The following is a 19436-nucleotide window of genomic DNA, read 5'->3' as shown; positions in this document are numbered from 1 at the left end:
GCTGGAGTGCAGTGGTGCAATCTCGGCTCAGTGCCGTCTCCGCCTCCCGGGTTCACGCCATTCTCCTGCCTCAGCCTCCCGAGTAGCTGGGACTACAGGCGCCTGCCACCTCGCCCAGCTAATTTTTTGTATTTTTAGTACAGAGGGGGTTTCACTGTGTTAGCCAGGATGGTCTCGATCTCCTGACCTCGTGATCCGCCCACCTCGGCCTCCCAAAGTGCTGGGATTACAGGCGTGAGCCACAGCGCCCGGCTGTTCTAGTAATTTCTTATATCTGCCCAAACCAACTAAGACAAATAGCCACATCATCAAAGCGTTCTGCCTGTTAGGACTTTTGTAGAGGGGAGAGGGTGTGAGTATGAGGTTGGACCTGATTATTTTAGAAATTCCTTCCAACCTTAGATGTCTATAAATTCCTTGAGGGCAGGTTTTGTATGTTTGAATTGTCACCCTTCAGAGGAGGTGCTTAGGAAATGTTAAAGCTGCTAAAGGAGCACAGCCCCAGGACCTAGACAGTACGGGGACTGCTTTGGATGTTCTCATTTGATCGTTGTGGGCTGGGCTGTGGCAGGCTCTTACACTCCCTGAGCCTCTGTTTTCTCATTGGTAAAAATGCAGAGTAATAATACCAGCACTTTGGGAGGCTGAGGTGGGTGGATCACGAGGTCAGGAGTTCGAGACCAGCCTGACCAACATGGTGAAACCCTGTCTCTACTAAAAATACAAAAATTAGCCATGCGTGGTGGCGCGTGCCTGTAATCCCAACTACTCAGGAGGCTGAGGCAGGAGAATCGCTTGAACCCGGGAGGCAGAGGTTGCAATGAGCTGAGATCGCGCCACTATACTCCAGCCTGGATGACAGAGTGAGACTTTGTCTCAAAAAAGTAAAAAAAAAAAAAAAAAAAAAGCAGAGTAATAGTCCCCGCCCTCCTTCCCCCACAGATTTGCTGAGACAACAACATAAATTGATTGAAGTGTGTACATTGCAAATAAGCAATATTTCCTTTTGCCAGCTTTCAATCTTGCTTTCCAAGTTGCTTGCCTTATCCACTTACAGACAGAATAAGAAAAGACCTATGCAAAAATTACAGTCTGTGGGGTCTGACAGCCCTGGATTTGAATCCCTAAATAGCACCAGCCACTTGCGTGACCCCAGCCAAGTAGGGTATCCTTTCTGGACTTCAGCATTAAAAATAGCTCCCTTGCCTGGATCTTATGAGGTAAGCTTGGAGCCTAGTTTCTGCACTCAGACCTCCATTAGCGGTGGCCTTTTAAATGTATCTTTTCTATATTCTCTGTTAACCCCATACACTCTTTTGTTTATTTATTCATTTAAAAAAATAAAAAAAAAAAAAACACTTTTTTTTTGAGACAGGGTCTTGCTGTCTCTCCCAGGCTAGAGTGATCATGGCTTACTGCAGCCTCAACCTGGCTGGACTCAAGCGATCCTCTTGCCTCAGTCTCCTGAGTAGCTGTGACTACCGGTTTGTGCCATTCTAATTTTGGTATTTTTTCCAAGAGAAATATGCCTGCCCAGCTAATTTTGGTATTTTTTCCAAGAGAGAGTTTCCCTGTGTTGCCCAGGCTCGTCTTAAACTCCTGGGCTCAAGCCATCTGTCTGCTTCGGCCTCCCAAAGTGCTAGGATTACAGCTGTGAGCCACTGCACAGCCTCCATGCAGTCGTAACACCATGGGGCAGCCACGCTGGGCAGCTTGTGTTTTGTCAGGGAGACACTCTTCCTCAGCCCCTGGGCACCTCTGTTGAAAACTTCCTGGCTGTCTGGCATGCTGGAAATCAGCTCTATTTGTTTTGCCCTGTAGATGTGTTTTATTTATAACTCATTCTGACTCTGTAGAAAATAATTCAATAGAAACTCAATTGGTTTTCCACTAGCCCTGAGGAGGGATGAGGGATAGTATCTTATTTTATAACACATGTGATGATAAAACAGCTCTGGTCACATAGCCCAGAGTGGGTAAGTGCCTGCTGGCTGAAAGGAAAGGTGCTGGCTCAGACCATTTCTCCCTTGCTGCTGCATGTGCTGAGGGAAACACTCCTGTCCTCTTTACTTTTCCATTTTAGGATTTTTTTTTTTTTTTGAGATGGGTTCTCTCTGTCACCCAGGCTGGAGTGCAGTGGTGTGATCTCGGTTTACTGCAGCCCCCGCCTCCCGGGTTCAAGCGATTCTCCTGCCTCAGACTGCCTAGTAGCTGGGATTACAGGCATGTACCACCATGCTCAACTAATTTTTGTATTTTTAGTGGAGACTGGAGTTTCACCATGTTGCCCAGGATGATCTTGAACTCCTGACCTCAGGTGATCCACCCACCTCGGCTTCTCAAAGTGCTGAGATTACAGGTGTGAGCCACCACACCCAGCCCTTTTTAGTGTGTGTTTTTTTTTTTTGAATAGAATTTTGCTCTTGTTGCCCAGGCTGGAGTGCAATGGCGTGATCTCGGCTCATTGCAACCTCTGTCTCCCAGGTTCAAGCGATTCTCCTGCCTCAGCCTGCTGAGTAGCTGGGATTACAGGCGTGTGCCACCACATCTGGCTAATTTTGTATTTTTAGTACTTTTTGCGACATGGGTTTCACCATGTTGGCCAGGCTGGTCTTGAACTCCTAACCTCAAGTGATTCACCCGCCTCAGTCTCCCAAAGTGTTGAGATTACAGGTGTGAGCCACTGCGCCTGGCCAGGATTAATTGAAAAAGAAATACATGTACATGTTAAAAGATTCAAACAGAACATTAAACATACATAACGGAGAGCGGCTCTATGTTTTCGATTTTTCCTGCGGATGCCACTGTTAATTCATGTGCTGGGCATCTTAAGTCTGTAAGCCTCCCCCATCTCCAGCTTTATTTTATTTTTGAACCCAGAGGGGTTTAAATCCTTAAATGGCTTCTGCCCGCACTTAGCAAGCTTGGCGCCTTGGCACTGAACTAACGACAGCTGTCCTAGCCCCTGTCGCCTCTTTGGAACCTTTTAGGTGGATGGATTGTTGGGGCCCTCAAAGTCGGGAGTGCCATGGTGCCAGCTGGGGATCTAGACCGCGCGCCACACAGGGGGAAGCCGGCCCAGGCTGGGGCTCGCACCTCACGTGCCTCCCGGGCCCTGCGATCCTGGAGGGGCTCCCAGGCCGCGCGCGCCACGGTCACCCAACATGAAAAGGGGGGGCACGACCCTGGGGGTCACGGGGGGTGCCGGAGGGATCCACAGTGGGCTTCCGCGGGTCCTTCACCCCTGAGCTTCACAGAGGAAGTGAAATTTGAGCTGCGCGCCCTGAAGGACTGGTAAGCGGCGGGGACAGAACTGGGCCTCCTTCTAGCTGCGCCGCCCCAGGTGCAGAAGCTTTCCTTCCAGTCTCCGCTCTCTTGCCCAGGTCCTTCCCTCCCTCCTCCCTCCATCTCCCTCCTTCCCGCCTCCTCCTCCTTCTCCCTCCTTCTTTCTCCCCTCCTTTTTCCTCTCCCTCCTCCTCCCTCCCCCTGTCCCGTCCCTCCCAGTCTCCGCTTCTCTCCCTCGCTCCTCCTCCCTCCTGTCACCCCTCCTTTTTCTCTCCCTCCTCCACCCTCTCCCTGTCCCCGCTTCTCTCTCTCGCTGCCCCTCCCTCCTCATTTCACCCCTCCTCCTCCCTCTCTCCTCCTCCCTCCCCCGCCCCCTCCCTCCCTGTCCCCGCTTCTCTCCCTCTCTCCTCCTCCCTCCCCCGCCCCCTCCCCCGCCCCCTCCCTCCCTGTCCCCGCTTCTCTCCCTCGCCCCTCCTACCTCCTTCTTTCACCCCACCTTTTTCTCTCCCTCCTCCCTCCTCTCTCCTCCTCCTCCCTCCCCATGTCCCCTCCCTCCCTGTCCCGTCTTCTCTCCCTCGCTCCTCCTTCCTCCTTTCTACCTCGCTCCTACCCCCTTGCTTCCCTCGCGTCTCTTGCAAAACTCGGGACGGATCGGGGGCCCGGGCCTGGCCTCCGCGCACGCGCAGGAGCAGCGCCGGCTCGGCCGCCAGTCGGAAGCGCCAGCCCAGAGCCGGGGAAGTGGCCGCAGAGGCTGCTCGGCCCCGCTGCCCGCCAGGTCGTGGGCTCCCGCTCCGGGCCCGGGGCCACCGGCTGTGTAAGTGCAAAGCGGGGGGGCTGCCGGTCAGGCAATTCGGGCCGGCTGCGGGGAGGGCTGCGCGGCTGGCCGTGGAGTCGGCGCGTCCCGCGGAGGGGCTTGCCCGGCCCTCACCTGTCCGGGCGGAACCCGCCACACCTGTCCGGGTCCGCTGGCCCGCCGGGGTTCAGCTTGCACCTGCTCGAGGCGCCCTCGCTCCTGTTGGCGCTCTGCTTACACCTGTCCAAGGCCGTGTCCACACCCGCTGAAGTCTCGGCGGACACCGGTTCGGGACCCGGCCCACACCTGCTGCCCGGGCCGGCTCTCCTCTCCCGAGCCCGCGGCGGGGTCCCCTTCCCCTCTGCGTCTCCGAGCTGTCTCCGCCTGGCTTCCCCTCCCTGGCCGTCCGCGGCGCTGGAGCCCCCCGCCCCTGGGCCTGGCTACGCCCCCTGGAGCCTGCGGGGTCTGGGACCCGCGGCTGGGGCCTGGGGACCAGCACAGCCCACGCCCCCGGCGCTTTCCCCGCCCTGAGATCCCGGGCTTCTCCCCTAGCCCTTTCTCTCCTGTCTCTTGGATTCAGAGTGCCTCCGATCTAGCTGGGCAGCATCAGGCGATGCTCTCTGGGATAAGCGCGCTGTCAACTCCAACTTATTCCAGGGAACCCTGGGGAGAGGAAGTCAGCCTGCTGGGCTGTGGTCTTCTCCCTGTCAGCCCACCCCAAGCCCCTCCACCCCTATGGACCTTCCCAACGTGAATGTTAACCGAAAGTTTTCCCGTGTTAGGATGCGTTGTCTGTTTTCAAATGTTTTTATAGAGAGAGGAATTAAAACGCTGGAAGCAAGGCCCAGTTGAAAGGTATGGAGGAGTGACTTCCCTTCCATCCCCCACGGCCCCAGTTTAAACTGGTGACTGTCCCGTGTTTCTAAGGTAGTCATAGCTACCTGTGACATCTTTATTTGTTAACATGAAACAAAGCACCAGGTGAATGATATTGGAGGCCCAGGAACATTGCCTTAAAGATCTGGCTAGGTTTTGTTGTGTGTGTTTGTTCTTTTTTTTAATTGAGTGGAAGACTAGTAGTGTAGAGGGAAAAATAGTTGTCCGGAAACATGTAAACAATAAATGTTTCAGAAATCTAGTGTGTCAAAAGTAACAGCTTCATTGAGCCTCGATTACCTGCCATAAAATCCACTGCTTTAGAGTGTACAATTCAGTGATTTTTTTTTTTTTTTTTTTTTTTGAGACGGAGTCTCGCACTGTCGCCTGGGCTGGAGTGCAATGGCACGATCTTGGCTCATTGCACCCTCTGCCTCCTGGGTTCAAGCGATTCTCCTGCCTCAGCCTCCTGAGTAGCTGGGTTACAGGTGCCTGCCACCGTGCCCGGCTAAACTTTTTTTGTATTTTTAGTAGAGACGGGGTTTCACTATGTTGGCCAGGCTGCTCTCGAACTCCTGACCTCGTGATCTACCCGCCTTGGCCTCCCAAAGTGCTGGGGTTACAGGCGTGAGCCACCATGCCCGGCCAATTCAGTGATTTTTAGTATATTCACACTTGTGTAACCATTGTCATTCCAGAACATTTTCATCACCCCAGAAAGAAACTCCATACCCATTAGCAGTCACTCCTCATTCCACCCTCCCACAGCCCCTGGTGGCCACCAATTTACTTTCGATATATATAGATTTGCATATTCAGGGCATTTCCTATTAATGGAATCATACAACATGTGGCCTTTTGTATTTAGCTTCTTTCACTCAGCACAGTGCTCTAAAGTTATTCATGTTGTGGCTTACATCAGCACTTTGTTCCTTTCTGTGGCTGAATAATATTCCATTGTATAGATGTAGCATTTTGTGTATCAGGCAGTTGATGGACATTTGTGTTGTTTTCACTCCTTAGCTATTAAGAATAATGCTGTGCCTGGCCAGGCATGGTGGCTCAGCCTGTAATCCCAGCACTTTGGGAGGCTGAGGCGGGCAGATCACGAGGTCAAGAGATCGAGACCATCCCGGCCAACATGGTGAAATCCCCTCTCTACTAAAAATACAAAAATTAGCCGGGCATGGTGGTGGGCGCCTGTAGTCCCAGCTACTCGGGATGCTGAGGCAGTAGAATCCCTTGAACCTGGGAGGCGGAGTTTGCAGTGAGCCGAGATTGTGCCACTGCTTTCCAGCCTGGTGACAGAATGAGACTCCATCTCAAAACAACAAACAAACAAACAAAAAACAAGAATAATGTTGTGCCTGTAATCCCAGCACTTTGGGAGGCTGAGGTGGGTGGATCACCTGAGGTCATGAGTTCCAGACCAGCCTGGACAACATGGTGAAACCCTATCTCCACTAAAAATACAAAAATTAGCCTAGCATGGTGGCTCACGCCTATAGTCCCAGCTACCCGGGAGGCTGAGGCATAAGAATCGCTTGAACCTGGGAGGCAGAGGTTGAGGTGAGCTGAAATCCTGCCACTGCACTCCAGCCTGGGTGACAGAGCAAAACTCCATCCCAAAAAGGAATAATACTGCTATGTACATTCCTGTACAAGTTTCTGGTGTGGACACATGTTTTCAGATCTCTTGGATTGCTGGTTTTATGGTAGCTCTATGGAGGAACTACCAAGTTGAAGATACATACTTTTGCTGTTTTAATACCTGTATTAGCTTAGTCTCAGATACCAGAACTGGCTCAGGAGCAGGCGTCTTTTTTTTTTTAAGAGTCTTACTCTGTCACCTAGGCTGGAGTGCAGTGGTGTGATCTCAGTTCACTGTAACCTCCTCCTCCCTGGGTTCAAGCGATTCCCGTGCCTCAGCTTCCCAAGTAGCTGGAATTATAGGTGCATGTCACCAAGCCTGGCTAATTTTTGTATTTTTAGTAGAGAACGGGTTTTTTTTTTTTTTTTTTTTTTTAGATGGAGTCTTGCTCTGTCGCTCAGGCTGGAGTGCAGTGGCACGATCTCGGCTCACTGCAAGCTCTGCCTCCTGGGTTCACGCCATTCTCCTGCCTCAGCCTCCCAAGTAGCTGGGACTACAGGCACCCGCCACCACGCCCGGCTAATTTTTTGTGTTTTTAGTAGAGATGGGGTTTCACCGTGTTAGCCAGGATGGTCTCGATCTCCTGACCTCGTGATCCGCCGGCCTCAGTCTCCCAAAGTGCTGGGATTACAGGCGTGAGCCACCGCACCCGGCCGAGAAAGGGTTTTGCCATGTTGGCCAGGCTGGTTTCTAACTTGTGACCTCAGGCGATCCACTCGATTTGGCCTCCCAAAGTGCTGAGATCACAGGTGTCAGGTCAGGTTTTTTTTTGAAAGGGAGTCTCACTCTTATCGCCCAGGCTGGAGTGCAGTGGCGCGATCTCAGCTCACTGCAACCCCCACCTCCTGGGTTCAAGTGATTCTCCTGCCTCAGCCTCCTGAGTAGCTGGGATTACAGGCATGCGCCACCACGCCTGGCTGATTTTTTTGTATTTTCATTAGAGACTGGGTTTCTCCATGTTGGTAAGGCTGGTCTCCAACTCCTGACCTCAAGTGATCTGCCTGCCTCCGCCTCCCAAAGTGCAGGGATTACAGGTGTGAGCCACCACACCCGGCTGATTATGCTGCTTTTTAGATGAGATGATACTTTTTATTTTTAAATTATTTTTATTTATTTATTTTTTGAGATGGAGTCTCGCTGTGTTACCCAGGCTGGAGTGCAATGTTGTGATCTTGGCTCACTGCCTCCCCCACCTCCTGAGTTCAAGCAATTCTCCTGCCTCAGCCTCCGGAGTAGCTGGGACTACAGGTGTGTGCCACCACTCCTGGCTAATTTTTGTATTTTTAGTAGAGATGGGGTTTTGTCATGTTGACCAGGCTGGTCTCTAACTCCTGATCTCAAGTGATCCTCCCGCCTCTGCCTCCCAAAGTGCTGGGATTACAGGTGTGAGCCACTGTGTCTGGCCGAGATGATACTTTTAAAATAAGGCCCTTTCTTCATCTGCTGTGGGCCGCACTCTCCTCCTCTGTAGAATGAGGGCTTCAGTGTGTCTCAACTTCTGTTAAACCCGTGCCTACTTTTGAGGAACATGAGCTCTCCAGTCTCCCCCGCTCAGTATTTTGATATGTCCTCTGAGGGGTGTTATGCCTCTTTGTTGAAGATGATGTGATTTTGGTTCTTTCCAAGGTGGTTTTTCTGTGCAGAAAAGACTCTTTAGGGAATCGTTGTGGGGAAAGGGCAGGAGAGAGTGGGGCGTCGTCCTTGAGAGCATAAACACTGGAGTCGGGGACTTGGGCTGAGTCACACACATGTAACATACTTGTGAACCGTTTAGATCCTGGGCAGAAGCAAGACATGTTGGGAGGCTAGGGTTTCCTTTTTTTTAAATTTAACTTTGTCCATACTCCTCTACCCGTGTGTATTTTTGAAGTCTGTAGAGGTGGGGTTGCGATGTATGGTCCATTGTGGGCTCTGCCTATTCAGAATGGGATAGCCCGCGACACGCAGTCGTCCTCCTCTCCGGGCAGGTGAGAGGCTTGCCATTAGAATTTCACAGAGGTCTTGTAGCTATGTCACTTTAATCTTAGTGTCTCACCTGGGAGGGTTTTACTGCCACGATCTCTGCAGTCAGGCTTTGGTGACCTGAAGGTTATGCAGTTTTGGGCTTCCTATTTAAGAAAAAGAAAACAAAATTAAAAATGCAAAATTAGATAGAGGGCCATGGAAGGGGCCTGAAGCTGAACCCCATTAGCTCATGGTACAGCTGCCTCTGGCCATGGGGACCATGGCCAAATCCCCTGAGGAAATGTAAGCCCGCTGATGGGGACAGTGGAGGTGTGTATCGAAGCATCCTTTTCTTATTTGATACAGAGAGCTCGTTTAATCTCCCTAACCTTTAAAAAAATTAGACTTTTTATTTGAGACTATAGTAGTTGTAGCTCCATGTGCATTTGTCAGAAATAATACTGAGGGATCCTATATACCTTTTGCCCAGTTTCCCTCTGTGGTGCCATCTTACAAAACCACAGTACGTTATCACAACCAGAATGTTGACTTGCTGACACCTTGAGGTATGTGTTATTATCCTCATTTTTATTCACGATGAAACTGGGGTTCAGGGATGCACACGGGCTTGCTCCAGGTCACCCAGGTCGTGTGTGTAGAGCTGGGAGTTGAATATTCGCCCTGACTTCCAGGCAGTGGGACTTCCGTCATGACCGTCTGTGGGCTGGGGGCAGCATTATTTGGATTGTTCATTTGTTTGTTTGTTCACTAATCCCTTCAACAAGCATGTTTTGAGGATCTCCTATGAGCCAGATTCTTTCATGTGGGTCATCTAATTTAATTTTTCCCCAGCTCTGGGGAATCAGGTAATAACGTTTTCTTTTTATGTCTGACAAAATTGGCTCAGAGAGGTTATGGCAATTCTCCCGTTTATAAAGGAATGGTGGTATATTTATGTAATCTCTCCTTTTATGTTAGGCACAGTGCTAGGCCCTTTACATTCGAAACCTCCTCGATCTAAATACAGTTTTATAAGGCAAGTTCTTTTTCTTTTAATTATTATTATTATTATTTTTTTCTTGAGATGGAGTCTGGCTCTGTCACCCAGGCTGGAGTGCAGTGGCGTGATCTCGGCTCACTGCAACCTCCGCCTCCCGGGTTCACGCCATTTTCCTGCCTCAGCCTCCCAGGTAGCTGGGACTACAGGCGCCTGCCACCATGCCGGGCTAATTTTTTGTATTTTTAGTAGAGACAGGGTTTCACCGTGTTAGCCAGGATGGTCTCGATCTTCTGACCTTGTGATCCACCCGCCTCGGCCTCCCAAAATGCTGGGATCACAGGCGTGAGCCACCGCACCTGGCCTCTTTTTTTTTTTTTTTTGAGACGGAGTCTCACTCTGTCACCGAGGCTGGAGTGCAGTGGCGTAGTCTTGGCTCACTGCAGCTTCCACCTCCCAGGTTCCAGCGATTTTCCTGCCTCAGCCTCCCAGGTAGCTGGGGTTACAGGCACGTGCCACCACGCCGGGCTAATTTTTGTATTTTTAGTACAGGTGGGGTTTCACCATGTTGGCCAGGCTGGTCTCGAATTCCTGACCTCAAGTGATCCGCCAGCCTCGGCCTCCCAAAGTATTAGGATTACAGGCGTGAGCCACCGCGCCCTGCCAAGATAAGTTCTATTATCACCACTGTTTTATAGCTGAGGAGTTCCAGGGAGCCCAGAATTCAAATCCAGATCTGATCGCATGGTGGATTTTTCTTAATATCCTGTTGAGGGGATGGGGGAGCAATTACACACGTGTTTATTCATTCACTCAACAGACATTTTTGAGCACTGACTCTTACTACTCCTGGTTAAGTGGTGGGAATAGAAAGACAAGAAACAGCCCCATTTCTGCAGAAGCTCCATTCTGAGGCCGAGGGACTGAAGGTCAACAGTTGCAGCATTATGATCAGAGCTGTGACAGCCACGTGTAGAACCGTAAGACCTGTTGATGCCACGGCTTTCCTTGGGGCTTCCCCTGCCTCCGGGTAGTGAAGGTAACAGTCACGGCCTCCGAGAGTGGGCTCTCAGCACCCAGGACTCTGCGTCTCACAGCCTCATTTCTTGTCTCGGAACAGGGACTTCAAAATGAGCGTCCCTGACTACATGCAGTGTGCTGAGGACCACCAGACGCTGCTCGTGGTGGTCCAGCCTGTGGGCATCGTCTCCGAGGAGAACTTCTTCAGGATCTATAAGAGGATTTGCTCTGTGAGTCAGATCAGCGTGCGGGACTCCCAGCGAGTCCTCTACATCCGCTACAGGCACCACTACCCACCCGAGAACAATGAGTGGGGCGACTTCCAGACCCACCGCAAAGTCGTGGGCCTCATCACCATCACAGACTGCTTCTCGGCCAAGGACTGGCCGCAGACCTTCGAGAAGTTCCACGTGCAGAAGGAGATCTACGGCTCCACGCTGTATGACTCCCGGCTCTTTGTCTTCGGGCTGCAGGGGGAGATCGTGGAGCAGCCGCGCACCGACGTGGCCTTCTACCCCAACTACGAGGACTGCCAGACGGTGGAGAAGAGAATCGAGGACTTCATCGAGTCACTGTTCATCGTGCTGGAGTCCAAGCGTCTGGACAGAGCCACAGACAAGTCCGGGGATAAGATCCCCCTTCTCTGTGTCCCGTTTGAAAAAAAGGACTTTGTAGGACTGGACACAGACAGCAGGTAAGTTTACCTAGAGACCCAGGCCCCTTGGCTTCCCTATATCAGAAAAGGAAAGCACAGGGTGGAATTTTATTGCAGCAAGGAGTAGAAAGGTGTTGTCCATTGGTTTTTAAAACTAATGACTTTCTGTCAGAATCTGTTTGAGTGCTGCTAAAAAACCAACCGAATGAAAACCAGTGACTTTTAAAGACAGAGACAGCCTTTGGTTGGGAGAGTCTTTTAGAGTTGTCTTATACACTCCCCTTTTTTTAGTGGGGCTCCCCTCGTGGGACTCCTGGAGCTCCGTCCTATACAGCAGCCACAGCCAGTTGTGGCTTTTGGGCACTAGACACGAGGCTAGTTTGAGTTGAGATGGGCTGTGAATAAAACCCACGCCAGATTTTGAGACTTACGTCTGAAAAAATAAACTTTCTTGCTAATTTTTTTTTTTTTTTTTTTTTGAGACAGAGTCTTACTCTGTCTCTCAGGCTGGAGTGCAGTGGCACGGTCTTGGCTCAGTGCAACCTGCACCTCCCGGGTTCAAGTGATTCGCATGCCTCAGCCTCCCAAGTAGCTGGGACTACAGGCACATGCCACCATGCCTGGCTAAGTTTTGTATCTTTAATAGAGATAGGATCTTGCCACGTTGGCCAGGCTGGTCTTGAACTCCTGGCTTCAAGTGATCCGCCTGCCTTGGCCTCGCAAAGTGCTGGGATTACAAGTGTGAGCCTCCATGCCTGGCCAACTTTCTTGCTAATATGTTTTATATAGATTACATGTTGAAATGATAGTATTTTACATATCTTAGGTTAAATAAACTGTATTTTAAAAATGAGTATCAACTGTTTCATTTTTACTTTTAAAAATTTGGCAACTAGAAACTGAAATGTACTTATGTGGCTTGCGTTTATTTCTGTTGGACAGCACCGTGCTAGAGCACAGTTTGAACACTTTTATTCAGTCTCATCCCTTTGGTTCACAGATGAGAGGGTGAATCTGGAGAGGTAAGGGCTAGGTCCTAGCTGAGCTAGAAGTCGAGCCCACGTCTCCTGATTGCCAGGCTGTGCACCCTGCGTATGTGGCTACTGTTTTTCTCTTGATGGCCACAGTGTCGAATTCCTCACTTACAGAGCAGCCAAGCATGGGTATCAGGATGCCAGAAATACCACCCGGGAGCTCCTAAACAGCTACCTTATGCAAATGAAAAGTGTGTCTATTCTCTCTGTGTACAAGGAGTGTTGGATAGAGCAGGAAAAGGTCAGCTTCCCATCTTGCCTGTTATTAAGTCAAAAACTTTATTTCAAATCAGAATTGCGGATGAGCTCCTCCCTGCCACTTGCTTCCACTCTCTGCTCGCTGCTCTGTTTGCCATGGTGGCTGTTCTGCAGAGCTGGATGAGATGCAAGCCTAGGCAGCAGCTGTTTGCCAAGAGGGCGTCCCCATTTGCCAGGGAAAGTGATGTGTCACTGTGTCAGTCACTGGCCTCCTGGCTTGGACAGGGCTCTCCCTCCTCCTGTGTAGGACTGGCTGATGAGCCACAGGTGAGGATTCAGTGATGTAAGGTGCATGCCACCATAGTGCCTGCTGCAAAGTAGGTGCTCAGTATGTTTCTGAAATGTATGTAAGGTCACACGGTGTCTTTCTGGTTGTTGGTAAGTATGAGGAGAAATGATCACAGAATTGAGACACAGTAGTCTAAGTCCAGCCCTCAGAGTTGGAAGCATAGAATAGCCTCAGTCACACCTGCCTATGGTGCTTTGCAGGGTCTGGAAGGAAGGAATTTTCATTGCTTCACCCAAATGTGCATATTTGGCTTAAGGAAAGGGAAAGGCATACTGTAGACCTGCTCTGTGTTTAATCCTCATGGCAGCCCTGTGATCTACACGGGGTTGCTGTGCTGGCTGATGTGGGGCTGAGGCAGCAAGGTTTAGAGACCCTGGCAGCCACCGAGCAGCAGAGCTGATATAAGCACCAGGTCTGTCTCTGAGGCCCAGGGCCTTTCTACCTCACCTCGTTGCCTTCTGCTGCGCCTCCTTTGCCTCTTGAATAACGCACACTGCTGTCCAGCCAGCAGGCACCGCAGGAGTCATCCCTGATAAGGTGTTGCTGTATGGTGTGCACAGCTTGGTGGCCACCTGCGAGGTCGGCAGGGGGTGGCCTGCCCCTGCTTTACAGAGAAGGGGTGAGGGGTTGAAGCTCACAGGCAGCATGGATCAGGAACCCCGCTCTGACCCCTTGACTCATGCCTTCCTCCTTTGCCACATGGGCATCAGTGACATTTTTCAGTTATCCACTTCTCGGCTGTGAGGTTGCAGATCCACCTTCAAATGCCAGGTCTTTTTTGCCTTTTGAAATCTGTGCTCACAACTCTGCAGGAGGAACGGGAGTGTGCTGTGACGCAGTGCGTCACACATAGTGGATAATGACTGACCAGTGTTTCCTGAGAGCCTTCATATGCCAGGCATGGCTCCAGGCACTGAAAATACAGTGGCAAATAAAGCTGCTTGCTCACTGTAGTGGGACAACTGCAATTAGACATCAGTTAGCATTTGAACTTCAGTGAGATAATGACACCAGTGAACTCAAATCAAATACATCCTCCTCTCATAATGGGTAACCTGTTGTTGCTTTTGTTTCTCCATGGTTCTCTAATTTTTTTTTTTTTTTTTTGAGATGGTGTCTTGCTCTGTTGCCCAGGCTGGAGTGTGGTGGCACAGTCTCGGCTCACTGCAACCTCTGCCTCCTGGGCTCAAGTGATTCATCGTGCCTCAGCCTCCTGAGTAGCTGGGATTACAGGCATGTGCCACCACACCCAGTTAATGTTGGTATTTTTAGTAGAAACAGGGTTTCACCATGTTGGCCAGGCTGGTCTCGAACTCCTGACCTCAAGTGATCCGCCTGCCTCGGCCTCCCAAAGTGCTGGGATTACAGGCGTGAGCCACAGTGCCTGGCCGGTTCTCTTAATTTTCAAAGGAATGATTTGGTGCAGGAACAAAGCCTTGCTCTCCCCTGCAACTCTTAGTAGGAGTGAGAAAGTGTCCAACCTGGAATGGGATAGTATTTTGTAGCTCAACAGGAAATGTCCAGATGTAAGGCCAGTTTTGGTTTGACACGTTGACCATACTGATAGGCCCCCTGACAGGTCATTCTACCTTCAGGTCCTGGAGTTCCCTGTACACGAGGTGTAGGTGTAATTTACTTAAAAGCTCACATGTGCCCCTCATGAAAACCCATGGCCCATTCTTGTCCATGTAGTGTTGTAGTTATCAAAATTATTTCTGTTCTTATATGTTTCTAATTTTTGCTTGTTCCTCTTTCTTTTCTTTTTCTTTTTCTTTTTTTCTGTCATACTGCCCTGTGAGTGTGTTATTGGGTCTGAAAAGGTAGGCTGTGAACATGTTGCATTAAAAATAGCTAGATTTCCCTATGTGCTGCCTTCTCATAGCCTTCACTGCTTTAAAAAACAAACACTGCTGTCTAAATCTATATGTTAACTGGATAGTCTTTTCATTTCTTTACATATGTTTTTTATTTTTAGCTTTTTTTTTTAGCACGTAACCCATTGGCGTTTGGTGTTTGCTAAAATACTTGCTCTGGGGGATCTTGTTCAGTCTGTAGCATTTAGTGACTCATGAGCCTTTATTCTTTAGTTTGTTTGTTTTGAGGAAGTGAATTGCTAATTGATTTAGGCGGCTTTAGGGGGTTTTCCTGGGATAGCTTAACTGGGAAAGTCCCAGGCTGCAGCGCCATGCTTGATCCTGGGCTTCTGAGCGAACGTTTCTGGCCTGTGATTCCTGGCTGTGGCTGTGGGCCGTGCATGAAGGCAAGGAATGCTGGCGCTGGAGTGTGCTAGTGGCCAGGGGAGCTGTGGGAGGGTGCGGCTGTCTTTTCTTTTGCTTCTGCCTTGAGCATGCCATTTCCCATTTTCTTCACCTCAGCGACTTTCCACCATAAAGGAGACATAGGCCATTCTAAAACCCACACCAGGCTGGGCGCGGTGGTTCACATCTGTAATCCCAGCACTTTGGAAGGCCAAGGCAGGTAGATCACCTGAGGTCAGGAGTTTGAGACCACCCTGGCCAACATGGTGAAACCCTGTCTCTACCAAAAATAAAAAAGTTAGCCGGGCGTGGTGGCATGTGCCTGTAGTCCCAGCTTACTCGAGAGGCTGAGGCAGGAGAATTAATTGAATCTGGAAGGCAGAAGTTGCAGTGAGCCGAGCTCATGCCATTGCACTCTATCCTGGGCGGCAAGAGCGAAACTCCATCTCAAAATAAAAAACAAAAAAACCCACACCAGTCTTTTGTGCACCTTATGAGGGCTCAAGGGCAATTTGTTTAAGTGTCAGGGATATACGGCCTTCTAGTTCACTTGGATCTTGTAGACACAAGGCGCTGTATAAGTGACCGCTGTTTCCTTTTTGCTTCTGCCAATGAGCATTCAGAACCAGAGAGGCAGTTCACCCGTAGCTATTGTACAGGCTCTTACCTGCCCTAGACTTTCCATTTAACCTCATGTAGGTAAGACATAGACATAACTGTGTCTGCTTTTTTTTTATTTTTTATTTTTTTTTGAGACAGAGTCTTATTCTCTTGCCCAGGCTGGAGTGCAGTGGTGCGATCTTGGCTCACTGCAAACTCCGCCTCCCGAGTTCAAGCAATTCTCCTGCCTCAGCCTCCTGAATAGCTGGGATTACAGGCGTGCGCCACCACGCCCGGCTAATTTTGTATTTTTAGTAGAGATGGGGTTTCTCCATGTTGGTCAGGTTGGTCTCAAACTCTTGACCTCAGGTGATCCACCCGCCTTGGCCTCCCAAAGTGCTGGGATTACAGGCATGAGCCACTGCGCCAAGCCTGTGTCTGCATTTGTTGACGCTAATGTCCCTCACTGGTGGCACATCATTTGTTTGCATTACTGATCTAGAGTCTCCAACACCAAGGACAGCCCTGCAGGACACTCTTTGGCTGGCCTAGTCCCCTGTGGTTTCATCCCCCTCAGGGAAAGGTTCTCGCTCTGTGACCTGCTGCCACCACCTCACTGCCCAGGGGTCTTGTTTCTTCCTGAGTGCTCTGGTCCAAGTACCAACACTTTCATTCTTCGTTTGCTTTGTCCCAGTTGAGACAGGCTGGGCTTTCTGAAAGATTTCATCACATTCTAGGGTGGCGGAACAGAAGAGACATGAATGTATTAAGTACAGGAAGTCGTAGCTGTCCAGCTTGGAAAATGCAGGGCAGGGATCCAGTGGTGGCTGGTTTAAACCCTGGGCTGTGGGCCTTTCCTGCCGCCACTGGCTCCCAGGATCCATGGGGACAGCCTGGCCTGGGCTTCCTCCTCCCCTGCTCTCCTGGCAGCCGAGTCTCGGAGTTCACAACCCAGGTGCTCTCCTGGACCGCAGGCCCTTCAGAGTTCAGACCACAGGAGAGTCATGAGTCTTTGTCCTGGGCTGTCCTCTCCACCTCCTGTGTGAGAGACAAGGGCCTTTCCTAAGTGACCTGTGCCAGGAGAGACCTCCCTCATTAGCAGGTGCCCTCCAGAGGTGACTCGGCACACATTTACAGGGAGCTTGCCGTGTGCTGTGCTAGGTGCTGGGGCACCAAGCTATGATATACTTTAGAGACAGAGATGGGAAAAGATGAGGGACAGAAAGGAGAAATCTGTCTGAGAGTGTGACTCGAACAACAGAGTACCCGGTGGGCTGTTTCTTACCATGGGGGAAACTGGGAGGCCATGGGGGACATTGGGCCTTCAAACGGAGAGATTAAAGAGGCAGTCGGATGTGAGTCCGGAGCTCAGGGGCAGGTGGACTAGAGAGACACATGGTTGTTGGCAGTATGTAGCCTGTGCTGAAAACCCTGAATGTGGATGAGCTGAGCGAGGGAGAATGCAGATGGAGGCAGGGAGGCAGGAGGAAGGCCCCGGGCTGACCCCGGGGTGCTTGCCGTGACCAGGAGACTGGAGGACAGCCCAGATCCTGTTTTTTTTTTTTTCCCGAGATTGGAGTTTCACTCTTGTTGCCCAGGCTGGAATGCAGTGGTACCATCTCAGCTCACTGCAACCTCCGCCTCCCGGTTCAAGTGATTCTCCAGCCTTGCCTCCTGAGTAACTAGGATTACAGGCATCTGCAACCATGCCCCACTAATTTTGTATTTTTAGTAGAGATGGGGGTCTCACCATGTTGGCTAGGCTGGTCTGGTGATCTGCGTGCTTCAGCCTCCCAAAATGTTGAGATTACAGGCATGAGCCACCGCTCCTGACTGGGGTTTTCTATATTATTCCATGGAGTTAGGGGTTTTAGGTGCAGCTGCCACTTCTTCTAAAGGTGCTGGGGGTTGGGCTGCTACTAAAGAAATCTGAAGGGAATGATGTGGCCAGATCTGCCCTCCACCTCCTCTGTCCTGGCAGCAGGATGGAGTTCCAGCAGAACAGACTGTCTTTCCCATGGACCCAGAAGGGCAGATCAGGAAGGGCATCTTGAGGAGAGAGGTGCTAGGGAATTGGGGGAGGGACTGTTGGATAGTTCTGGAATAGCTCTTTTTAACAAAAGATAAAAAACAAAAAACAAAACCCTCTTATGAACATTGCTAGTTACTATTGAGGAAGCAGTTTTTTTTTTTTTTTTTTGAGACGGAGTCTCACTCTGTTGCCTAGGCTGGAGGGCAGTGGCACGTTCTTGGCTTACTGCAACCTCTGCCTCCCGGGTTCAAGCAATTCTTTTGCCTCAGCCTCCTGAGTAGCTGGGACTAAAGGTGGGTGCCACCATGCCCGGCTAATCTTTATATTTTGTTTAATAGAGACAGGGTTTCGCCATGTTGCCCAGGCTGGTCTTGAACTCCTGAGCTCAGACAATCCACCTGCCTTGGCCTCCCAAAGTGCTAGGATTACAGAAGTGAGCCATTGCACCCGGCTGGAGGCAGTTCTTTTTTGACACTTCTAAGTGTAAGGCACTATGCTGAGTGGATACGAGGACAAATAAGACAGCCTATCATCAGAGGCTTAAACCTGACTACGGGAGTAATACAAGTTTAAAAGGAGAGAAGGGGGAAATGAATGTGACTATATGTCAGACACCAGTTAGCCACCCACCTACCTATTTCATTTATGTTGCACTGATGCCACCTGAGGCAGACTGTGACAGGCCCAATTTGCTGGGAGGAAGCATTCTCAGAGGGGTTAAATAATGAGTCCAGCGTCACCCAGCTAGTAATGAAGCAGCAGGATTCAAACTCAGGTTCTTCAGACTTTAAATAAATGCATGTTCTCTCTACTAATTATGTTACCTTCCTCTTATACTTGGAAGACTAAAGTAAATCAGTTTTGGAGCCTTTCAGAAAAATTGTCAAAAGAACTTCTCTTGCTTAAGTGCTGCAGATTTATTTCACAAAGCTCAGACTTCCTTGATAGCTAGGTAGCGTCAAAGTGTTTTACATCCCAGGGAGATAGGTTTTTCATTTTGCTTTTACATTGACACGGTTGCAAATAATGTACATATGCAAAACAAAATGTAGACACTTCTGAACTTTTAATGAAAACTTTTCAATTCTCTCTCTCTTTTTTTTTTTTTTGTTTTTGAGATGGGGTCTGGCTCTGTTGCCCAGGCTGGAGTGCAGTGGTGTGATCTCGGCTCATTGCAACCTCTGCCTCCTGGGTTCAAGTGGTCCTCCCACCTCAGCCTCCCGAGTAGCTGGGACTACAGGCATGCATCACCACATCTGGTTACATTTTTTGTATGTTTTTGTAAAGATGGGGTTTAACCATGTTGCCCAGGCTGGTCTCGAATTCCTGAGCTCAAGCAATCTGCCTGGAATTACAGGCGTGCTGTGTAATCCATGCAGGGATTACAGGTGTGAGCCACGTGGCTGGCTTCTTGCTCTTTCTTGGTATAGAGTGATGTTTTAATATTCAAACTTTAACATAAAAAAGTTCAGATGGAAGAAATCAACACTAACAATTTGTTTTCAGTTTTTCATCAGGCAAGATACAGTATCAGCTAATGGTCCATAAAGCATCTGAAACTGAGTATAAAACGTTGCATTTCTTTTTTTTCTTTTCTTTTCTTTTTTTTTTAACTTTCTGTTTAGAGCTCTCTTGCATTTTTATTTTTTTATTTTTTTATTTTTTATTTATTTATTTATTTTTTGAGACACTGTCTCATTCGCCCAGGCTGGAGTACAGTGGCGCGATTTTGGTTCACTGCAAC

The 19436-nt window shown here is 49.8% G+C and overlaps 1 protein-coding gene across 6 annotated transcripts in view; it reads left to right on the top strand.

Annotated features, from left to right (window-relative positions):
- Positions 1-3905: 3905 nt before the first annotated feature.
- The window catches only part of TRAPPC9 (trafficking protein particle complex 9), a 724494-nt gene continuing 708963 nt past the window's right edge, over positions 3906-19436 (top strand). For 2 of the 6 annotated variants that reach the window (XM_030795380.1, XM_030795382.1), the window contains exons 1-3: positions 3908-4099; positions 10667-11260; positions 14602-14622. In XM_030795380.1, coding sequence (XP_030651240.1) covers positions 10677-11260; positions 14602-14622 — 605 coding nt within the window. In that variant the 5' untranslated portion in view covers positions 3908-4099; positions 10667-10676. Of the gene's footprint in view, positions 4100-10666; positions 11261-14601; positions 14623-19436 lie in introns of all 6 variants that reach the window. The other 4 variants (XM_030795383.1, XM_030795377.1, XM_030795379.1 and 1 more) reach the window with 4 other exon arrangements.

Source organism: Nomascus leucogenys, chromosome 16 (genome assembly GCF_006542625.1).
Source record: "Nomascus leucogenys isolate Asia chromosome 16, Asia_NLE_v1, whole genome shotgun sequence".
NCBI classification, from domain to species: domain Eukaryota; kingdom Metazoa; phylum Chordata; class Mammalia; order Primates; family Hylobatidae; genus Nomascus; species Nomascus leucogenys.
The sequence above is the reverse complement of the archived record's forward strand: the minus strand, read 5'-3'. Positions and strand labels throughout refer to the sequence as shown.